The following is a 19,899-nucleotide window of genomic DNA, read 5'->3' as shown; positions in this document are numbered from 1 at the left end:
CGTGCCCCCACAGCCGCGGTTCCACAAACGGTCGCTTTATTAGAAAGCCCCCCCGTACAGCATATATATATATTTCTCTCTCTTATGTGACACAGTTAAATACAGGCCGGCGGCGCTCGTTAAGCAGCGGGACGTTAACGAGCCCCCAGCGCCCGGCCCGGCCCCGCGCCCCCCCCCGCCCTCAGTGCAATTCTGTTCGTTAAACAAAAATAGAGATATCCTATAAATTAACGGGAACGGCGGCGGCACGGAGCCACCGCGCTCCCTGCCCGGCTCCGGGGGATTCCTGCAGCCCCCCCCGCCCCGCGGGCCGCACTGGGGGGGGGGGTCCGCACCGGGAGCAGCCCCCTCCCACCGCAGGGGATCCAGGGTCCAGCGCCGCGCGGAGCCACAGGGGGTCCCATGGGATCTCCCACTGGGTCCCAGCCAACGTCTCAGCAGGGATCCCAGTGGAGCCCCAGCGGCCGGCCCGTTGGGGGTCACACCGCAGCCCCCCCGGGGGTCACACTGCAGCCCCCCGTGGTCCCGCTGGAGCCCACCGGGTGTCTCACTGCGGTCCCCCGCGGGTCCCACCAGACGTTCCCCTGGAGCCCCTCGGTGGTCCCACGAGCGGTCCCACGGAGCCCCCGGGACGTCCCCGCGGGGGTCCCAGCGCAGCGCAGTTGGAGATCCCGCTGGAGCCCTGTGCGGGTCCCACGGGACGTTCCACCGGAGCTCTCCGGGGGTCCCGACATCGGATGTCCCATTGGATGTCCCACCGCCGGCCCCACCGGAGCGCCCCGCACGCGCCGACCCCTCCGCGTTTCTTTGGCTGCTCGAGAGTGAAGGTGAAATCCCGTCCTCGCCTTCGGGCCGGGCCAGCTTCGCCCCCGAGCGCAGCGCCCTTCCCCCGGCAGCTCCGCGCCCGCCCTTCAGGTGCCGTGGCTCGGGGGGTGCTGCAAGTCCTGCCCTGAGAAGATGGGGTGCAGCAAAGGGTGAAGGTGCAGCGCCGTGGCGGCGGCGGCGGCGGCGGGACGCGGGGCCAGGAGCGTGGGGTAGAGCGCGTGGGGCACGGGGTGGAAGGTGAAGGGGCCCGGGTGGATGGCCGAGGCCGGAATGATGTGAATGGGGTGGCTGGTGAGGAAGGTGGCGGGGTGGCCCGGGATGATGGAGTGGGTGAGGTGGGACAAGGAGATGGGCGCCAGGTGGGGCTGGGGGATGTGGTGCACCTGAGCGAGGGGCTGCGGGTGGGGGTGGGGGTGGATGCCGATGGCGGCGGCGGCGGCGGCGGCGTGGTGCTGCAGGATGGCGTGCTGCACCGTGGTGATGGACGTGGCCGAGGCGGCCGCCGGCTGCGGGATGTGGATGGGCTGCAGGGCGGGCGCCGCGGGGGCCAGCGCGGCCGAGGCGGGGAAAGCCTTGACCTGCTTGGCCAGGAGCTGCTGCTGGATGTGCTGCTGGGCCGCCTGCTGCAGCTTGCTGTACTTCTCCATCTCCTCGGGCGTGAAGGTGATGGGCTGGCTCTCCAGCGGCGCGAGCGAGGAGTCCTCCCCTCCCTCGCGGTCCCCCTCCACGCCGGGCTCGCCGCCCTGCGGCACGTAGCCGGGGAAGCGCTCCACGTCGGGGACCAGCGGCATCATGGCCGCGTCCACGGGCACGGGCTGGCCGCCCCCGTCCATGGGCTCCAGCGCCTCGCCGTCGCCCGGGGCCGCGAGGAAGGCGTGGGGCAGCACCAGGTCCCCGGAGCCGAAGCACTCGGGCAGCGCCGGGGCCTCCATGGGAACGGACGGCATCTCCTCCTCGCGCTTCTGCTCCTCGGGAGCCGCGTCCTGCAGCCCCAGCGCCGCGTCCCCCAGCGCCGGCTGCCCGCCCAGCGCCGCGTCCTCCGCCCCCTCGGAATCCGACAGCTCCTCGCCCCTCTCCATTCCGGACTCCTCGTACCTCTTGGCGTTCGGCTTCCGGACGGTCGGCAGCTTCCCAATTAAGGGCAGAACGGGTTTGTTGCCCAGCGAAGGAGGGAGCTTGGGGCCGAAGTAGCCCTGCGGAGGGTCCTTGAGCTTGATGCCCACCTTGCCGGCGCCCGCCAGCACCTCGTCGGCGACGCACGGCTTCTTCTCCACCTTCCGGGACTGGACCTTCTCCAGGAGCAGCTTCGCGGTGACCGAGTTCCTCTCCTCGGGGCTGCAGTCGCCCTCCGAGGCGCGGCCGGCGCCCGAGCCGCTGTTCTGGGAGCCCCTGGGCTCCTCCCCTTTGCCGTCCTCTTTCTTCACGGCCGCCTCGCCCCGCGCCGCTCGGAAGTAGTGCGGGGACTGCGAGCGGTAGATCTTGGACCTGATGAAGTCTCTCCTCCCCGACCTCCTCTCCTCGGGGCTCTCGTGGCCGCGGGAGCCCTTCCTGGACAGCGACCGCTGCGAGTGGCTCCGGGTGCTGCGCCCGCGGCTGTAGCTGCGGCTGCGCTTCCAGCTGCGCCCCGTCACGCTGCGGCTCCTCCTCTTGCTGCGGCTGCGGCTGCAGCTGCTGCTCCGTGTCCGGCCCCGGCTGCGCGTCCTCGACCTCCTGCTCCGGCTCCTGGACCGGCTCCTGCTGGAGCTGTAGTCTTCCGAGGAGGAGTACTTGCGCCGCTTGGACCTGTTGTAGTCGGAGTCGTCCTCCGAGTCCTGCGAGCGCTTGGAGCACCGCGAGCGCTCGCTGTAGTCGCTGTAGCTGTCGGAGTAGCTCCTGCGGCGGCTGTAGCGGCTGCGGTCGGACGAAGCGTCGGAGCTGCTGGAGTAGGACCGCCGCGACGAGTGCCCGCGCCCCGACGCGGAGCGGCTCTGCGAGCGCTCGCTGCCCGAGCCGTAGTCGTCGCTGTACTGCGAGCGCTTCCCGCCAGAGCCCTCGTCGCTGTCGTCCTCGTCCCCGCTGCTCCGCCGGCCGCGGCGCGGCCCCGGGCACCGCCTGCGCGCAGCCCTGCGCTTCTTGGGGCCGCGCTCGGGGCACGAGGAGCCGCCGTCCTCCTTCCTCCCGCTGCTGCCCTCCTCCGCCGACAGCGACTTCCTCTGCGCCTCCTGCGAGCAGCGCTTCTTCTTCTGGAAGTGGCCGCACTCCTCGGACAGCTCCGCCCTCAGCGCCCGCTCCGACTCGGTAGACAGAGAAGATTTCACCTTTTTGTGCCGGCGCCGTCTCCGTTTCCGGGGTTTCTCCTCGCCCGGGTCGCTTTTGCGGCTCTTTTCCTCGGCTTCCTCCTTGTGTTTGCGTTTGTGCCTGCTGGACTTTTTGTGCTTCTTTTTCTTCTTGTGCTTGTGGGATTTGCCGGCTTTACCCCGGCCGGTTCCGCTCCTCCCGCTCTCGTCGCCCCGCAGCCCGCCCTCCTGCTTGCCGTGCTGCGGCGTCCCGCTCTCCGTTCCCGCGGCGCTGTCGGTGACGCTCTCCGTCTCCCTGGCTTTGCTCACCTCCCCGCACTCTGCGCTCTGGACGTTCTCCCTGCACTGCCCGCCCGGCTCCTTGGCCTTCTCGGCCCCTTTACCTTTCGCGTCTTTGTTGCGAGAGAGCTTGAAATCGAAGTACAGAGGATTGCAGCTGTAGGAAACGGACGGCTCCGCTTTGGTGAATATGAGGAGCTCCGAAGGCCACTGCAGAGTGGTGCTCTCGTCCTTACTCAGCACCGGAATGAAGGGCCCCGTTGGAGGCCTGGGCCCCTCCGGGCCGTCCTTACAGCCCGGGGCAGGCTGGGCGGCGGTGCCGGGCACTCCGGGCTGGGGCAGGCCGCTCTCTGCCGGGCCCTTGCTCTCCTGCGCGCTCCCATCTTCTGGGCCTTCCTCCTGCTCCGCCTGGCCCCGCTCAGCGCCGCTTTCAGGCGCGCTCTGCTCCTTCGCCTGCGCTGCGCTCTCCGCCGCCTTCTCCACGTGCTTGCCGGGTTTGGGTTTGGGGGAATTTCCCTTTCTGACTTCATTTGCGGTTTTTTTGTTCACGTTTTCAGCTTCCGTTTGTTCTGTGGACTTCATGAAAAGCAGGAACTGGAAGTTGGGCTTCACTTTACAGTGGGCCGGGGGGATATAATGGTAGTACTCCGGTTCAACCGCCGTCGGTCCGTCCTCTCGCCTCATCTTTTTCAGTTTAGACAGCGTGGTGGCCAGAGACCCGCTGTCCTTGTCGTGGTCGTCGTCCTCCGCCTTGCTGTCAGAACTGTTTGTGCTTTCGCCCTCTGCGGCTTTCTGCAGCCCCCCTGCCTCCGAGGACCCTTTCTCATCAGCTTTCGCCCCGTCTGCAGAGCTCGACTCATCCACGTGGTCCTTGAAAACCGAAGCGATGGTCTCCAGCTTCACCGGAGTCTTCTTGGCAAAGGAGAACGACACGCCGATCTTCTGCAGCGGGGTTCCCAGCGCGCCCTTAATGCCAAAGCTGATGGCTTGGGCTGCCTGCAGGGGCGCCTGGCCCGGCACGGCGCTGCCACCGCCCTGCCCCACGTTCAGGAAACCCCTGTCCGCGCCCACCTCCCCGCCCGGGCCCGACGCCTGCGTGAACGAGCTGCTGTTGGCCGCAGCGTCGTCGTCGTCCCCACCTTCCTCGTCCACAGCCACAGTGGTGGTTCTGAACATGGGGCCGCTTCCCGGGGCGCTGCGGGAACAAGAGAAAACGTTGATGGCCGAGTGCGCAGCTCCGCCGCTGGCTCCGTGCCTCATCCAAACCACGGAATCACAGAATGGCTGGGGTTGGAGGGGACCTTTAAGATCATCTGGTTCCAACCCCCTGCTACAGGCAGGGACACCTCCCTCTAGACCAGGCTGCTCACAGCCCCATCCAGCCTGGCCTTGAATGCTTCCAGGGAGGGGGCATCCACAGCCTCGCTGGGCAACCTGTTCTAGTGTCTCACCACCCTCACAATAAAGAATTTCTTCCTAATATCTAGTCTAAATCTCCCCTCTTCCAGTTTAAACCCACTTCCCCTCATCCTGTCGCTACCTGTCCTTCTCCAAAGTCCCTCCCCAGCTTTCCTGTAGGTCCCCTTCAGGTCCTGGAAGGTCACTATAAGGTCCCCCAGAGCCTTCTCTTCTCCAGGCTGAACAGCCTCAGCTCTCTCAGCCTGTCCTTGTAAATCTAGTCGCATTTCACCCGTTCCAAGTACTCCTGTACCCAGGAGCAGCACCATGCGCCCATCTGAACGCTTCAGCATCATCACACAACGGCAGGAAACGACTGCTGCTGAGTAGCACAGCAACAGCCCAGCCAGTCCCCTCCTGCCAGGAGCACAGCGCGAGGCCGAACCTCAGCTCTCCCTCCGTCAGCGCACCCCAGGCTGGACGCCCGCACTCACCACTCGGGCTGCCTCCGCTGCTCAGCCAGCTCGTGCAGACGCCGCAGGGCCCTCTCCTGCTTCCTCTCATCCTTCCGTGACCTCGAGGACACGTTACGAGCGAACTCCCTTTGCTTGAGATCTTTCAACCTCTGAGGCAAAAGAAAGCGGGCAGGGATTAGAGGAACGCTGCCGGAGGACTGGGCAGCTCGCTGCCAGCCCCACGGGGCCGCGTCCTGAGCTGGGGGCAGCCGAGCCCGACACCGGGCACCAGGCACCGGGCACCAGGCACCTTGCGGCCCCGCAGCTGAGCTGAGAGGCAGCAGCTGCTTGGCTGGGCCACGGCCTCACGCCTGCCCACGCGCTCCCAGGCAGCGCGACCGGCTCTTTTGAGCGCACACACAAGGCTGGTTTCAAAGCAACAAGCAAATTCTGGAAGGGAAATTAAAAACAACAATAAAAGGGGCTGTTTGGGCTGTTTATTCTGCTGCTCTTGCAGGGTGCAACGTACAGCACGAACAGCGCATGGGCGGGGACAGAGCGGGAGCTGGTGCGGAAGTTACCCGGGCGTTACGTCCGACAAAAGCAATGTACAGGTTACATTGGAGAAGGTGCCAAAAATCCCATGCACGTGATCCCAGGAAGCAAAGAAACAAAACAACACACAGCACAAACAGTGCCCTGCTCGCCTGGCAGCGGCTCCGAGCTCCTCGGGAAACAAAACGCTGCAGAATGCCGCCAGGGCTTCGGGGTTTAACACTGCGGGGCAGAAAGGCAACGTTCCCCAGAGATCTGCCCTGATAGGAAACCCACACCCGAGGAATTTCGGCCATCGCAGCCTCACCGAGGGGACCCGGGTGTCCCACCTGAACAGCAGCTGAACACCACGCTCTGTGCAGGTCCTGGTTTGAAGTGCTACCATGGCAGGCTGCTGCTCTCCTTCCAGCACGGGCGACAATTCCCAAGCTGTTTTTTACGAGTGCTACTCAGAAGGTAAAGAAAGCTGCCAAGAAAGACATCTGCCACCCCAAGCACTCAGATACCTTCTGTTCCGTTTGGGTTTTTGTGCACAACCCTTCCAAAGGCCCCATTTCAGAAATCACCATGTATCAGCTGCTGATGTTTCCCATCTGTCAGGTATTTCACAATGGGCCTCAAAGGCCAGCGGCACCCGGAGCAGGACTGACCTGAACCCCAGCGTGCCAGAGCGGGGAATCAGCGAGCCCAATGTAAAGAGAACATTGCTTTGTGAAAAGGGGAAGATCGGACAACACAGAGGATTCTCTCACCTAATCGCAGCTTTACCAAAACCAGAGGGGAGGACACACAAAGAATACAGCTACAGACAGCGGCAGAAAGAAACTCACTCGTGTGATCTGGGCTCCGAAATTAGAAGGGTTTGCTTTCAATACATCAGCTGAAAGTGTCCCATCACAAAGAAAAAAAAAAAGTGAAGATATAACGAGGGTGGAAAAGAGAAGCAGCAGGAAGCAAGCACTACGAGGGAGCTCCCGGCGCGCCGGCCGCCAGCTACGAGCGGGAGCCGGGCAGCACGGCTATGGGGCTGACACAGCACGGGGTGCACACACACGGACACAGCAGCGATCCCACCCGGCGTGACAGAGCTGCGCCCCGGGACGAGCAGGGCTGGAGGGTTTGCGGGGTGCGGGACGGTAAATTCCTTGCAGAGGAACGGGCTGAGCGGCGCGGTGCCGACAGACAGGCTGCAGGCCGGGGGGTGCTGCCTCCAGCGCGGCTCCCTGCGCGCTGCCCTCTGCGTGCTCTGCCTCTCTGAGCAGGACTCGCACACAGAAGTGAACTCCAGCTGCCCCGCAGCTCCCAGGCACGAAGCACGCGGCGGCAGCGAGCTGCCATGTGACTGCAGCCAGGAGCCCGCCGTGCTGTGCTGGGCTGAGGGCCACTCACTGCTCAGCACAGACACGGGCTGGGGAGCCGGGGAATCGGGGCCGAGCTCCTCCCTGCACTGCAGCAGGGGACACGAGGACCTTGCCCAGCAACATCTCACAGCCGCACCGTGCCGCCTCCTTGGGATGGCAAAGCGTGGAATCCTCCTTCACTAACTGCTCCCAGCACATACACAGAAGCAGCAACTCCTCAGTGCGAGGAGCAGCAGACAAGCCACTAATCGCAGCCGTGCCCACTGCTGTCCCTGATGCAGGCATGGAGAAGCAGCAGGAGCGCCAGGTGCGGCTGCACAGCAGCGAGGAACGCGGTGCTGCTCAGCACGCTGCAGCTCACGGCCCGGCAGGCAGCTAGCCGAGCTGAACCGTATTTAACCCGGGCTTAGCCTCAAGAAATTCCCCCCTAATCCAGAGGCGAGCATTCATTATTCTAATCCCCCAGATCCCCACGTTACTCTTGGGATCGCACCGCACGTGCCGTCCTTCGCCCACGCTCCTTTCCAGGAAAAGCAATGTGACACAGCAGTGCCCCTCTGCCACCCGTGGCACCTCCGCCTGCAGAGCGGAGCCCTGGGCTGCAATTAAACCCTTTACGCCGTCCCACCGCGCTCAGCAGCGCTCCGGCCTCCTCGGCAGCATCAGGGCTGCCCACTTCTACCCACACCATGCGCGTCCCTTGGTGCTGCCGCAGGGCTTGGGAAGCAGGGAGCACTCTCCTGGAAGGCACCGTGCTCCCGGAGGAGGCAGAACGGCCCCGAGCTGCACAGCGCGGCCGAGCACGACGCCGGGACAGGCAGCGCGGCTGCTTCAGCTGAGGAGCAGAGCCCAGGGGCACAGCGAGGCAGTGCGCACAGCTTCGCCACCACGAGCCCTTTGCCCACGAGCTTCTCTGCTTTCACACAACAGTCGCTGTCAGCCTCCTTCCCAGCAGAATTACCAAGGAGTCCAAGCTTCAACAGGAGCGCAACTGAGCTCCTCAAGAGCAGGTTATCCATTAAAGCTGCAGCTGCTCAGCCCTGCAGCGGCACAGGCGCGGTGCTGGGCTGTGTCCTGGCCGTGGCACGCAGCACCGTTACCTGCAGCTCGTCCCCCCGGCTCACACAGCTGTGAAGCCCAGGGAAGCCCCAGGGTCAGAGCAGCAGGGGTGTGTAAAGGAGGCTGAGCTGGAGGCGAGGGCCAGCGTTCAGCTGCAGAAACAGGGGAGGGCTGAGCACACACCACGGCCATCCCGCGCGAGGCGGCTTGCTCGTGGGCTCGTATCACGAATGCCTTCGCTGCTCAACGCACATCGCTTCGCAGGTTCAGGCCCAACAGCAAAGGGCTTCTCTCAGCGTCAGGTGGAAAAGAAAGGGGAGCTGTTTATGAGGACGGTGTGAAGAGGGGATGCTGTCACCCAGAGCCACGACCCTGCCTGCCAGCTGGCTCACAGCACATGGGAGCTGCACGGGGAGATGCCGGCAACGGCGCAGCAGGAGCAGCTCACGGGGCAGCACCGCGCCGCTCCTCCCTGCCACCGTGCCCACTCTCTCCCAGCCTCACTAAATACGGCCACTTCTCGCTCCGTACCCTTCGCTCCCTGCCACAAAAGCTTCTGGGAGGGAACAGCAGCACGAGCTCCAAGGATGGCAGCCTCTGGCTGGTAACTTCACCGAAGCACTAACGCAAGCACGGCTTACTGCTGGCCTCCAGCGATCTTCACACGACCACAAACAAAGTGAAAAGAGCAGGGGGGAGGCGGCAGGGAGCTGCGGCTTCGCTTCATCTTCATTTCTTCCCTGCAAAGTCCTTCGGTTCAGGATGACGCACCATGAGTTGATGGCACACGGACACCTCTCCTGCAGCCAGCTGGCAGGAGGACCCATCCACATCCATGTGCTGACACGTGGCCCCGCGCTGTGAGCACACACTGCCCCGTCCTGGACACCAAATATCGTGGACGTGTTCCCAGCTCTCCCGCACCTGCGTCGTGCTGAAGATGCGAGCGCTCAGAAAGCACAGCTCTCCCCAAACCAGAGAGTTCAGGGTTTGATCTGGAGCACTCAGCCAGCACAGCAGTGCTCATGCTGGCAGCGTGACGGTGCTTTCCTACATCTCTGCCCCTCGGCACCAGAAATGGACCCCAGAAACAAAGACCCCGGCAGCGAGGGCAGCAACAGAGACACGCATCTGTGGGGGCACGTCGCAGCTCCAGCCCTTTCCCCTTTCCCCTTGGACTGCTGCTTTTCGGGCCGAGACGCGGCGCGGAGGGCGGCTCAGACACAACCTAACGCCATGAGAGCAGCGCGGTCAGGGAGCAGAGGAACACGGCTTCCCCGGCACTGTGTGGTGCGGACGAGGTGAGGGTTGGTCCAAACGAACCCGCAGCGATCAGTGCACTTACCTACTGGCCCTGTTTCGCAATAATCCTGAGTTCCTTCCTGGAATACAAGACAGCATCTTTATAACCAGGAGAAGGCAGGGGTGTGGGGCGGAGCGGCTGTCTGTGGGGCAGAGGGATGCTCACCGAGCCGGGGGGAGCGGGGAGAACCTCCAGCCCCACGCTGCTGGGAAGGGGCTGCCCCAGCGCTCGGGCAGCGCGGGTGGCACCGCGCTACTTCGGCACGTTCACCCACCTCACTGCTGGGTGCTGCCACGTCCACAGGGCTGACACATCTCAGCGCTGCGAGGAGCCCCGTTCCCCGAGCAAAGCACAATTCCCCCTTTCTTTAAACCCCTGCATAACCAGGAAGGAACGGGGGTGACCTATGGGGAACCTGAAGGCGCCTGCCTCCCCAAGGTGCTGCGGGTTTCTGCAGGACCAGCTGTCCCAGCCAGCCCACGGGCCCTTCCCAGATGCAGCAACGTTGCCTGGGGTGCTACCACGACACGGCCACAGCCCGAACCACAACTCCTTTTACACCAACGAGGGGCAGCTTGTTTCTCCTCGCTAACCTCTTATCAGCCCCCTCATTAACCACCCAATTAAGCAGGAGCCGGCCACGATCAGAACACATCACCACGCTGCAGGAACGTGGCACCGCCAGGTCCCCCCCCTCCTCCAGGGAGGCACCAAACATGGAGAGCTCCAGACAAAGCACTGCTCCCAGGAGCCACAGCCCCGCTCCGTCAGCGCTGCGTTCCCAACCCCTGCCCTGCTGAACATCTCCTGTTCATGCTCCCCTAGCGAATCTACTCGGAACTATCGCACCCCACACTTAACACATTAAAAATTCATGCCCTGTAATGCTATATTCCCATTTTTAAAGCTGTTGCTTTGCTTCCATTTGGCCAGATCCAGCGCTCTGCAGCACATCAACCAGAAGGCACCAGCGCTGTAACCACGCGCTGCTCCATCTGTCATTAGGAGTTTCAGAACGTTTCCTCTGAGCACTTTTACCCCCAGGCGAGCACAACACAGCTCTCTGTTGTAAGCCAGTATCTTGCTGCAAATGGCCGAAGAGATCGGACCAGTGCATGACCCCGTTACCTGCTAGGCACCCCAAGCACGTGGCAATGCTGTGGGACATCCCAGCTGGGGACGGAAGGCAGCGCCGCACGGATCCAGGACGGACCCGATGAGCACCACACAATTTGGAAACTTCCCCTTTCGATCCAGCCCCTTATTTCCTGGTCTCCCAATGCTCTGAAACGTGGCAGAACATCAGACTCCAAAGCTGTGCTGCTATGAAAGCAGACATGAACCAGGAGCCATCCACGTCCAGCGCACTCGCCCTCCCGGTTTAACAGCAGCCTGCTCCTGCTCACATGTCAGTCAGTGCCAGCAGCAGCTGCGTGCTCCTTTCTGTTTGTGTGTTTGTTGTTTGTTTGTTTTCAAAGGGATGGTGGGCACAAAACCGGACCAGGACCAGCGACACAGAGCGCCTGCTCCTGGGGCAGAGAGGACAACGAGCACACGGGGGAGACCCGAGGTACGAACCGCAAAGGAGAGCGCTGCAGCGAGCACACGGCGAGCTCCGGTTACCTGCTTGTGGGCGTGATCGTACGAGTTGATGTGGTTGTCAAACTCCTGGTGCTTCTGGTACTGCTTGTCACAGAGCTCACAGTAGAAGTTGGCTCGGAGGTCTTCCAAAGCCTTGGCGATCGCCTTCTCCTTATCCACGTAATCCTGCAGAAGAGAAGTTATGCACTCAGCTTCCTGGAGAACAACCCGAAAGATCCCTCCGAGGGAAGAGGTCCTCAGCAAACACTGACTGAGGGGTTATTCCTCCCAGGAACAAGGGGAGCTAGCAAGCACTGAAAAGAGGATGCGCTTAGAAAGCTTCCTCCTTTTTATTTGATGTGACTGTGTCCGAGGGAAGGCGGTGAATAAATGACATCAAAAGAACACTGTGATCGTGCTCTGTGCAAGGCAAGATGCGTGCAAAAATATTCCAGCACTCAAAGGGGGAAAAAATCTAAAAAAGCCTGCTGCTAAAAGGCGGGCTCTACTTCCCTTCCAAACACTACTCAGCTTTTAAATAAAGGACTTAAGTTCCCATTTCCATCCATTGCAGCGAGCCCGTGCTAAGAAGAACCGGCTGCACACGGGGGACGTGGGGCTGCAGCACAAGGCAGGAAAGGAGCCCAGCAGGACGGCTGTCCCTGCGCCCAGCAAGGCTTTGCAGCACGCATCCTGTGGTGGAGCTGCGACCGCAGCCCTCGCCGTTATCACTGCCCACACGGGGACGGGATGATGCAGCGCTTCCCGGCAGCACAGCCGTGCTGAGCTCCTCCAGGATCCTCCTTTTTTCCCCCCCTACACCTCAATTTGCTTGGTAAGTGACTTCCTGCTGTATTTGTTCATTTCCAAATGCACGGCGTTGTAATTAAATCTATAACTACTGATAACTTTGGAGCTGAGGGATGGTACAGATTGTCTTCTGGCACGCTTCAGAACCAAAGTACCAAAGTGCTTCTGTGCTCTGGAGGGAGGATATGAACTCCAGAAAGCACCACCAGTTTGGTAAACCCTAAGGAAACATGGCGTGTCAATGGAGATTCATTACCACTGCCTGATAAATCCCCCCGCAGAGGGACAGCACGCGCATTTCTCAGCCTGGAGCAGCGTTCTGCCTTTCCAGGGCACAGCACTTGGCACAGCAGCCCTGTAAGGCACTGCACGCTGCCTGCCCGGCTCCAGCCGGCAGCTGGAAGCCCACACCAGGTCTGGCTGCAGGGCAGGAATCGCCCGCTCGCCCTAGAGCTGCTCCTCCCAAGCAGGACCAAAGCGTGCCGGCAGCAAGGCTTGCTGCTGCCCCAAAGCTCTTCAGCATCAAAACAGAGAGCGAGGCTGACTCCAGGAGGGGAGCGACCCCCTCGTTAACACGTGAACAACCTCAGCGGCACCGGCACACAACAGGAGTGGATCCTGCTGCTGTTCGGTGCGAGCCGTGCCCTGCCAGCACGGGGCCCCGGGAGCGCTGCCGCGGCCGCTCAGTACCTTGTATTTCTGTCTCAGCTCCTCGGTGTCTTCTTTCTCCACCTCCAGTACACGCCTCCGCTCAGTGGCATCTTCGGCGTAGTCGAGCTGTTTTTTAAAACAAAAAGCATTAAAAAACAGCCATGTGTCCTGCAAATCCTCCCCGCCCTAGGGACTCCCAGAAGGTGCAGTTTACAGGGTGGCACTCGAGTCAGACTCTTTGCATGCTGGACTCTCTCCCTCGCCGTGCCGGCCCGCAGCGCAGCGCCAGCAGCTCCAGCTCCGTGCAGCGAAGGCCGCCAGGCAGGGGCTGTGCAGTGGCACCCCCATCTCAAAGCAGGAGCATGAGTTCTGATGGATGCGTTTTCTTGCTTTGCTGATTTAAGAGCACGTTTTGACACCCCAGTGGGCTTTTCAGCCTCCGCCCCGCACGCCGTGAGGTGCTGCAGGCCGTGGGAAGGGCAGGGCCACGCGCACTTACCTCCATCTCCATGCGGCCCATGCCCATGACATCGTACTTGACGACAATTGGGATGGGATCGGTCCTCCCTGCAAAAGGAACACACAGAGGCGGTCAGGGGCTGCGCCGTGCCCGCGGCTCGCTCGACACATTGGGTTTGGGTGGTTAGAGATCTTGCCTTGGAGTGCAGAGACCAGAAAGCTACAGTGAACCAAACACGAGCCATTCCCACAGCTTGCAGCCAGGCGTGCCCCCCAGCCCCAGCCTGGCACGGCTTTGCACCGAGCTGCTCGGGAGGATCCGCCCGGAGCTCAGCATCCGACTGCGGCGCTTCCCGGCGCGTGGGTGCTGCCAGGACCCGAGCAATGAGCCTCCCCGGGCTCCTGTGCCGTGGACAACAGGCACGAGTCCCGCTCAGGAGCACAGAGCCCACCTCCCCGTCCCTCCCCTCCCCACGGGGCTGCGGGGCTGTGCGGCTGCAAGCTGTGAAAAGGGCTGCTAGCGAAGAAAATTGACTGGAACTAATCAAACTACGCTGGAGATTTTGTTGGGGGGGGGGGGGTTTATTATTATTTTTTTTCAACGTATCTTTAATCCACTCATAACCAGCCAAACAAAGCAGAATGGGGCACGCAAGCACTTTACTACCACAGCTTTTGAATTTTGATTTAATTTTTATCTTTTGTTTTGGTGGTTGTATTTTTACATCACAACCCGCGCTCTCGGTTGCGATGTAAGCCCGCTGGAACAGCACTTACCTTCTCCGGCGCACACCTTGAGTGAGAGAACAGAATGTTTACTGCCCTTATCACGGCCCTGGGGTCGGTGTAAACACCTGCTTTGTTATACACACATACAACACGGATTATACCTTTGGGCTCCGAGGGGCACGGGCTTCGCTCAGCTCAAAGCGACGCTGCGGTGCGGGCGCGCCGAGGGCCGAGGTCGCTGGGATGGCTGCAGAGCGGGGCCACGGCCCGACGCCAACTGCCGGGGCCCGGAGCGAGCGGCAGCGCTCGGCCTGGGGCGGCACGGCTCCGTCCCACGCCCACGGGGCTTTTACGTGCGCCCACGGCACGAGGTCCCAATTCCAACAACGGCCACTGCGCCGATGCAAAATGGTTCTTTGGAATCCAGCTCGCCCTCGGCTGCTTTAGCGCCGTTCCTCGTTTGAAAACATTTCTCCTCCGCCCAATGGTATAATAATAAAGGAAGCAGTGACTGCAATTTTTAGCAAAAGGACCAAATTAAAGACAGGTTCTAAAAATGACTTCCTAAGCGCAGCATCACTTTCGTAACGTCTCAGGCAGGGGCTGGCGGGGCTGGCAAACCCAAGCGGCATGGCCGGCCGCGCGTGCCTGCCATTCTGCATCTCGGCTCGATTTGGGTCAGTTTTTGGTTCGGTTTCTCCAGCAATGGAGAGCTCGGGTGCCGCCTCGTGGCCTCGTAAAGCCCCGCACACGAACGCTGCCTCAGTACTTTTGCCTTCTAAGGCAGTCAGAGTTTTTCAAGATCTCTTTGTCAATTGCAGTAGCAAGTGCTGGTGCCCATCGTGTTGGGGAAAATCAAGTTTGGACAGTATTAGAAATTGACGTTTAAACTGATTTTGGCAGTTCTAACACAAACAGAAACGTCCCTTCTTAGCAATACCCTTTAATGAACGAGGATCAGACACGTGTGCATAAAGAAAGGAAAGGAAAATGAAAGACCAAGCAGAAGGATGATGGCTACAACAGAGAAAGTAAGCCTAACATATTGGTGCACTGATGACAAAAGGAGTAATTCAGTCTGAAAATTAAAAATTACCACTGCTAAGTTTACCATCACCACAACAAGTCCAGGATCATAACGCTGTAAAAAAGAAACACCATTTGTTAGGCAGAAACCACTGGGGCAGGAAACAGGCGGTTTGCAGCAGGCAGGGAGGCGGGCTACCACAGCGGGCTCCGAGCTCACCCCTCCACCCCATCACCGCGCCGTGGGACCGGGCCGACGCCGCGCCGGCACGCGGCAAGGGCTCGAGCCTTGGGGACGGCCCCACCTCACCTGCTGCTGGGACGAGGAACAGGGCAGCGTGCCGTGCCGCGGAGCGACAGCCATAGCTGGGCCCGGCTCTGCGCCGCGCGTCCCAGCGGCCGGCTCCCACCGAGCTGCACCGCGCCAGCACCGCGCCGCGGAGGAAGCCGCGCTCTCAGGAAGGGGCAGAATTGCAGCACGGGGCTGCGGGCGCTGCTGGCAGGCAGTGAGCCCCGCAGGTACAGACTGCTGCCCCTCCAGCCCGAAAACAGCACGGGAAATCTACTGGCGTGCACGCAGCGAGCACCTCCACAGGGACAGGAAGCAGAGCCGCCCCGAGAGCAACCTCAGCACGGGCAGCAGCTCCGGAGCACCGCAGCACAGCACAGCACAGCGCAGCGCAGGGACTCCCACCGCAGCCCTGCAACCAGGCACGCAGAGCAGCACGGCCCCGGGCTGCTCACAGCACGCAGGAACACACCGCCCGGGGGGGAGCGCCCCACGGAAGCCCCTCAGCAGACAGACGGGATGGGATCACGTTAAGCTCCATCCCTACTTACTCACAGAGCCATCCCGCTCGAGGATGAGCTTTGTTTTTCACAAGGATTGCGCAAGCCCCGCGAGCTCTCCGCGGCCTGCAGCACGCTGACACAGCGCTGCCCGCTCAGCAGAAGGGAAGCGCCGGCTCCCGCTGACAGCGAGCCCTCGAGCCCTGGCACCGGCCCTGCCGGCCCAGAACCGCGCGCGTTCCCAGCCCTGTGCTGATGGCTGCAAGGCCGCGTGAAAACAAGGCAGCCTCTCATCCTGCTCTCCCCTGGGAGCAGCGCTGCTGAGCTCATCCTGTTTATCTCCGGTTTCTGGCAGGGGTCACAGACAAACACGAGGTTCAGACGAAGCCCGAAACGCTTCTCCTGCTCGGTGAGAAGCAGAGCCCAGGGAGCGGTTCTCAAGTGCACGCACGCTGCACCGGGAGCTTCATCCACGGGAAGCAGGAGAGACACGAGGAGCGGGACGCTGCAGACACGGCGGGCTCTGGTGCGACGGCAGCAGCCCTGCAGCACCACCCCCACTTCCTGCACAGGAAAATCCCTTTTGCTCCCCACCCGCGGCCCTGACTGATGCCACAGACACCAGAGATGTTCGTCTGCGCCAAACTCAGGATCCCTGTGAGCGCTCACTGAGAGAACCGCAGACAGGACCGTGTCTGCATCTGTTCCTTGCACGAGGCTGCCAAGCCACTCGACACTTACTAACAGCGCTGAGAGATTCGCGTCCTCTTCTTCCACACGCTCATACTTCTCTCAGAGCTTCAAACCCCGACACAAATACAGAATTCCTCATTTCCTCGTGGTGTTTTTCTCGGACGCGCATTGTTCTGCGTTCCCGGGGCCTCACAAACATCTCCTTTGTGAGATCAGAGGATTTAACAAATGGAAAAACACACGAATGGATGAGCTGCCGGCCATTTGGTGAGCTGCTGACGGAGCCAGGACTGGAGTCCTCTGGAATTCGAACCCTGAGCGCGTTTCTCTGGGCTGCAGCTGCCAAGCCAGCCCCGCCGTGACCGCCCTCAGCAGCCTGCACGGTCACCAAAACCACCGAGCTGCGGCTCACCTCCGTCAAACAGCCCCAGAGACCCTAAAGGCTGGCTAACTAACTGCACAGGGGCTGGGTGAGGGCTGAAGGGGCAGGGCAAACACCTCCCGCAGAGAGGGCTCCAGAAGGGACAGCTCCTGCCCCCGCCAAGCACGGCTCCTCCGCTCAGCGCTCCCTGCCGAGATGGAATAAAGCAGCGGGAGCAAGCACCCCGCTCCCAGCGCTGCAGAGAAGGAGCCAGCAGCCAGGCAGCGCCATGCAGTGACAGCTGGGCTGACTGCAGGCGTGTGTGCGTGGCGGGGCCCTGCAGGCGCAGCCCCTCGCTGCTGCAGCGCAACCTCCAGACGCACGGAGATTAGGCAGGGAGCCCCGGAGCAGCTCTGTGACGGTGACAGTAAGCTCCTGCTTCGTTCAGGTCAGCTATGGGGAAGCAAGGCGAGCTAATCTCAACTCAGTACATGCAAAGCAAATCCAGCTCTGAGGGCTCGCTGCAAAGCTCTGCTGCTGCCAAACACGGGAGGCCAGGTAACGCATTCACGGCGAGCAGGAACCTGAAGCGCTCTGAGCTCCGTGCTACCAGCCATCCTCCAGGCTCCAGCACAGCACGGTGCTCGCGGCACAGGGGCCCTGCATTCACTCCTCAACCTCTTTAGAAATCTCCGCTGGATATTTTGATCAGCTGAACATGGAAGTGGGAAGATCTTTCTGTTCTGCTCTCCCGTCCTCAGTGCACACCAAGCGCCCTCACTCCTCGGGCTCCAGGAACAGGGCTCAGACTGGATGCCACCGTTTCCTTCCTTCAGTTAGTAGCTGGGCTCGGGGACAGGTCACGTAGAGAATCCACCGGACAATGAATGGAACACCCCCAGAGCAACGCCCAGCAGCACCACGGGCTGCTCACCACCAGGAGGGCTCTCCTCCTGAGCAGCCTGGTGCAGCGGGAGGCGGCCCTGCCTGCAGCGGGGTGGGACTAGAGGTCGCTGCCAACCCAAACCGCTCTCGATGTGAAGCAGAAGGGCACAGCAGCAGGTCCCTGCAGCCACCCCTCCCTGCCGTGTCGCTGGCAGCCCTGGGGCCGCAGCCCCACTCCGGCCTCCCCTCAGCTCTCCGTGCTCCCACCCCGGTGACACAGAGCGACAAAGGGACGCCCAGAGGAGGAAGCAGGCCGAGGTACGCACCCAGCCAACGCCGTGCCACAGCACAGTGCTGAGGGGGGCAGCTGCAGCCCCTCGGGCACCGGCACGGGGACAGTAAGAAGGCCATGCATTAACCACAGAACTCCAAAAGAAACCGGGTTAGGGGCAGCGAGAAGCATTAACCACCAATGCAGCCCCGTCCCAGAGGTGAGAGTGCCTCAGCCGGAGAGCTCACTGCATTTCCAGAGCGCAGAGAGCTCCTTCCCTCTCCAGCAGCCCCGCACAGCACAGACACAGCTCTACGGGGCCGCTGGGGGGGGCAGGTCCGCTTACAGGCCGCCGGCTCTTCAGACTACGGCTAGGGGGACAGCGAGGAGCCCGGGCGGCCCCGGCAGCCAGCAGGGTGCGGGCACACGGCCCCACACGGCCCCACACGGCCCCACACGGCCCCACACGGCCGGAGCCGTGCAGCACAGCTGGCTGGGCCCAGCACGTTGAGCCGAGCGCCGTCACCGCGTCCCCACGCACACGTGGCGGAGCTGCACCGCGTCCCAGCACGGAACGCAGCGGAGCCTCCGCTCGGACACAGCGACGGCGGAAAGCAAACCTCATGGAGGAACGGACAGCAGAGAGCGGTGAGCGCGGCTCGGCACTTACCCTGCAGCGACTTGCCCAAGCCCTGGCCCAGCTTCCAGCCATGTTTCTGGAGTAAGCGGTGTCCGATATTATCCTGACAGACAGAACAGAGAGAACAAACCAAAAATCTTCCAATAATATATTCTTCCCTTCCCGCCGCCACTGAAACATGTGATGAACGAGAGATTTTCTACATAGATACGCATGCAAAAAAATGCTACTGAGAAGGCAACGAGTGCCCGAGGAAAGGGAGAGACCAATGGCAAAAATTGCTGGCTGGAATTGTTCCAGGGGCCGGGGGGGCCGCGTTCTGATGGTGTGCTGGGCAACGTTTGTGCGTCACGGTTAAAGGAAAACAACCACAACAACCAAAAAAAATAGAAAGCAATGGGGGAGAAAAAGTGTACCGATAAAAATTGACAGTAAAAAGCATAAAATCAAGCTACTGAGACAATCGTATCCATCACCTAGACAGCACCGCTTAAGAGTTTGTGCAGGAGATCTACGAGGAGTTTAGTCGCTTTGTTCGCGTGTCAGGATTTAGAGAACCGAGAAAGCTGTCAGTGCAGGACTGCCCCACCACTAGGAACCAAAACGCAATCAGAGCAAAATCCAGGCTACACTTGATTGGGTTTTATATATGTATATATATATATAAACTAGCATGCAGCCAATATTCAACTGAAAAAACAGTGAGGTTAGTAAAAAAAAAAAAAAAATAATAATAATAATTCGATTAAATAAAATGAGCTCAAGCACAGACTGGGTGATGCATCTCACATGGAAACTAACAAAAACACTAAGATGTTAGAATGAAACAGGCCTAGCAGTAATTAACAGCGAGGAACCATTAGTGCATGGAGGGGAACAATAAGCATAATGTCTCATCTTCCCGAGGAAAAAGCCGTCTGGGGGTGGGTGGAGAAGCACCGCGGCGGCAATTAAGCGCCGGCTTTAATTGGGGCTGCGTGGGGCACCGCCGCGTCCCGCGCTGTAACGACACGAGGCTCCTCTGCGGAGCGGAGATGAGACATTGTGCTGACTGCACGGTTAGGAAGGCACCAAAAGAAACGGACAGATGGAGCGGGATGCTATGTCCAAAAGCAGTGCAAGTGGAGTGAAAGCATTTCCATACGAACCTGGCTTTAAAAACTGGGCTGTCAAAAGAACAGTTAAATGTAACACAAAGTAAGAAACTGTCCAATCACTAATGGTCGTTTTTCTTTTGCTTTGTTTTCAATTCACTGCTTGCAAGTAATGTATTTATTAAAGAAGAGTGAAAGCATAAAATAAATTCAACAAGTCAAGACCAGCTGGGAGATTCAGGAGCGGCGTGTTGTGACTGACACAGTGAGGGGGGAACGAATGTTAAGGGGAGAAAAGAAAAACTGAGGAGGGTTATACACATTAGCACGGCTCTTACAACACCACTCAAGAGGACGCCGCCCGCGGGGGCAGCGATGGGGTGGGCACGGGGCATCCCC

At 60.9% G+C, this 19,899-nt stretch overlaps 2 protein-coding genes across 10 annotated transcripts in view; both read right to left on the bottom strand.

Annotated features, from left to right (window-relative positions):
- LOC110388391 (integrin alpha-IIb-like) overlaps positions 1-734 on the bottom strand; it is a 5,586-nt gene extending 4,852 nt beyond the window's left edge. The window contains exon 1 of the mRNA XM_021377606.1: positions 509-734. Coding sequence (XP_021233281.1) covers positions 509-734 — 226 coding nt within the window. The remainder of the gene's footprint in view (positions 1-508) is intronic.
- GPATCH8 (G-patch domain containing 8) overlaps positions 766-19,899 on the bottom strand; it is a 29,409-nt gene continuing 10,275 nt past the window's right edge. For 3 of the 9 annotated variants that reach the window (XM_021377690.1, XM_021377692.1, XM_021377691.1), the window contains exons 3-8: positions 18,437-18,509; positions 13,053-13,120; positions 12,593-12,679; positions 11,135-11,278; positions 5,273-5,403; positions 766-4,575 (exon numbers count right to left, since the gene is read on the bottom strand). In XM_021377690.1, the coding sequence (XP_021233365.1) occupies positions 912-4,575; positions 5,273-5,403; positions 11,135-11,278; positions 12,593-12,679; positions 13,053-13,120; positions 18,437-18,509 (4,167 nt within the window). In that variant the 3' untranslated portion in view covers positions 766-911. Of the gene's footprint in view, positions 4,576-5,272; positions 5,404-11,134; positions 11,279-12,592; positions 12,680-13,052; positions 13,121-14,837; positions 14,883-18,436; positions 19,894-19,899 lie in introns of those variants that run through there. The other 6 variants (XM_021377695.1, XM_021377696.1, XM_021377694.1 and 3 more) reach the window with 6 other exon arrangements.

The sequence above is a fragment of the Numida meleagris genome, chromosome 26 (assembly GCF_002078875.1).
Source record: "Numida meleagris isolate 19003 breed g44 Domestic line chromosome 26, NumMel1.0, whole genome shotgun sequence".
Taxonomy (NCBI): domain Eukaryota; kingdom Metazoa; phylum Chordata; class Aves; order Galliformes; family Numididae; genus Numida; species Numida meleagris.
The sequence above is the reverse complement of the archived record's forward strand: the minus strand, read 5'-3'. Positions and strand labels throughout refer to the sequence as shown.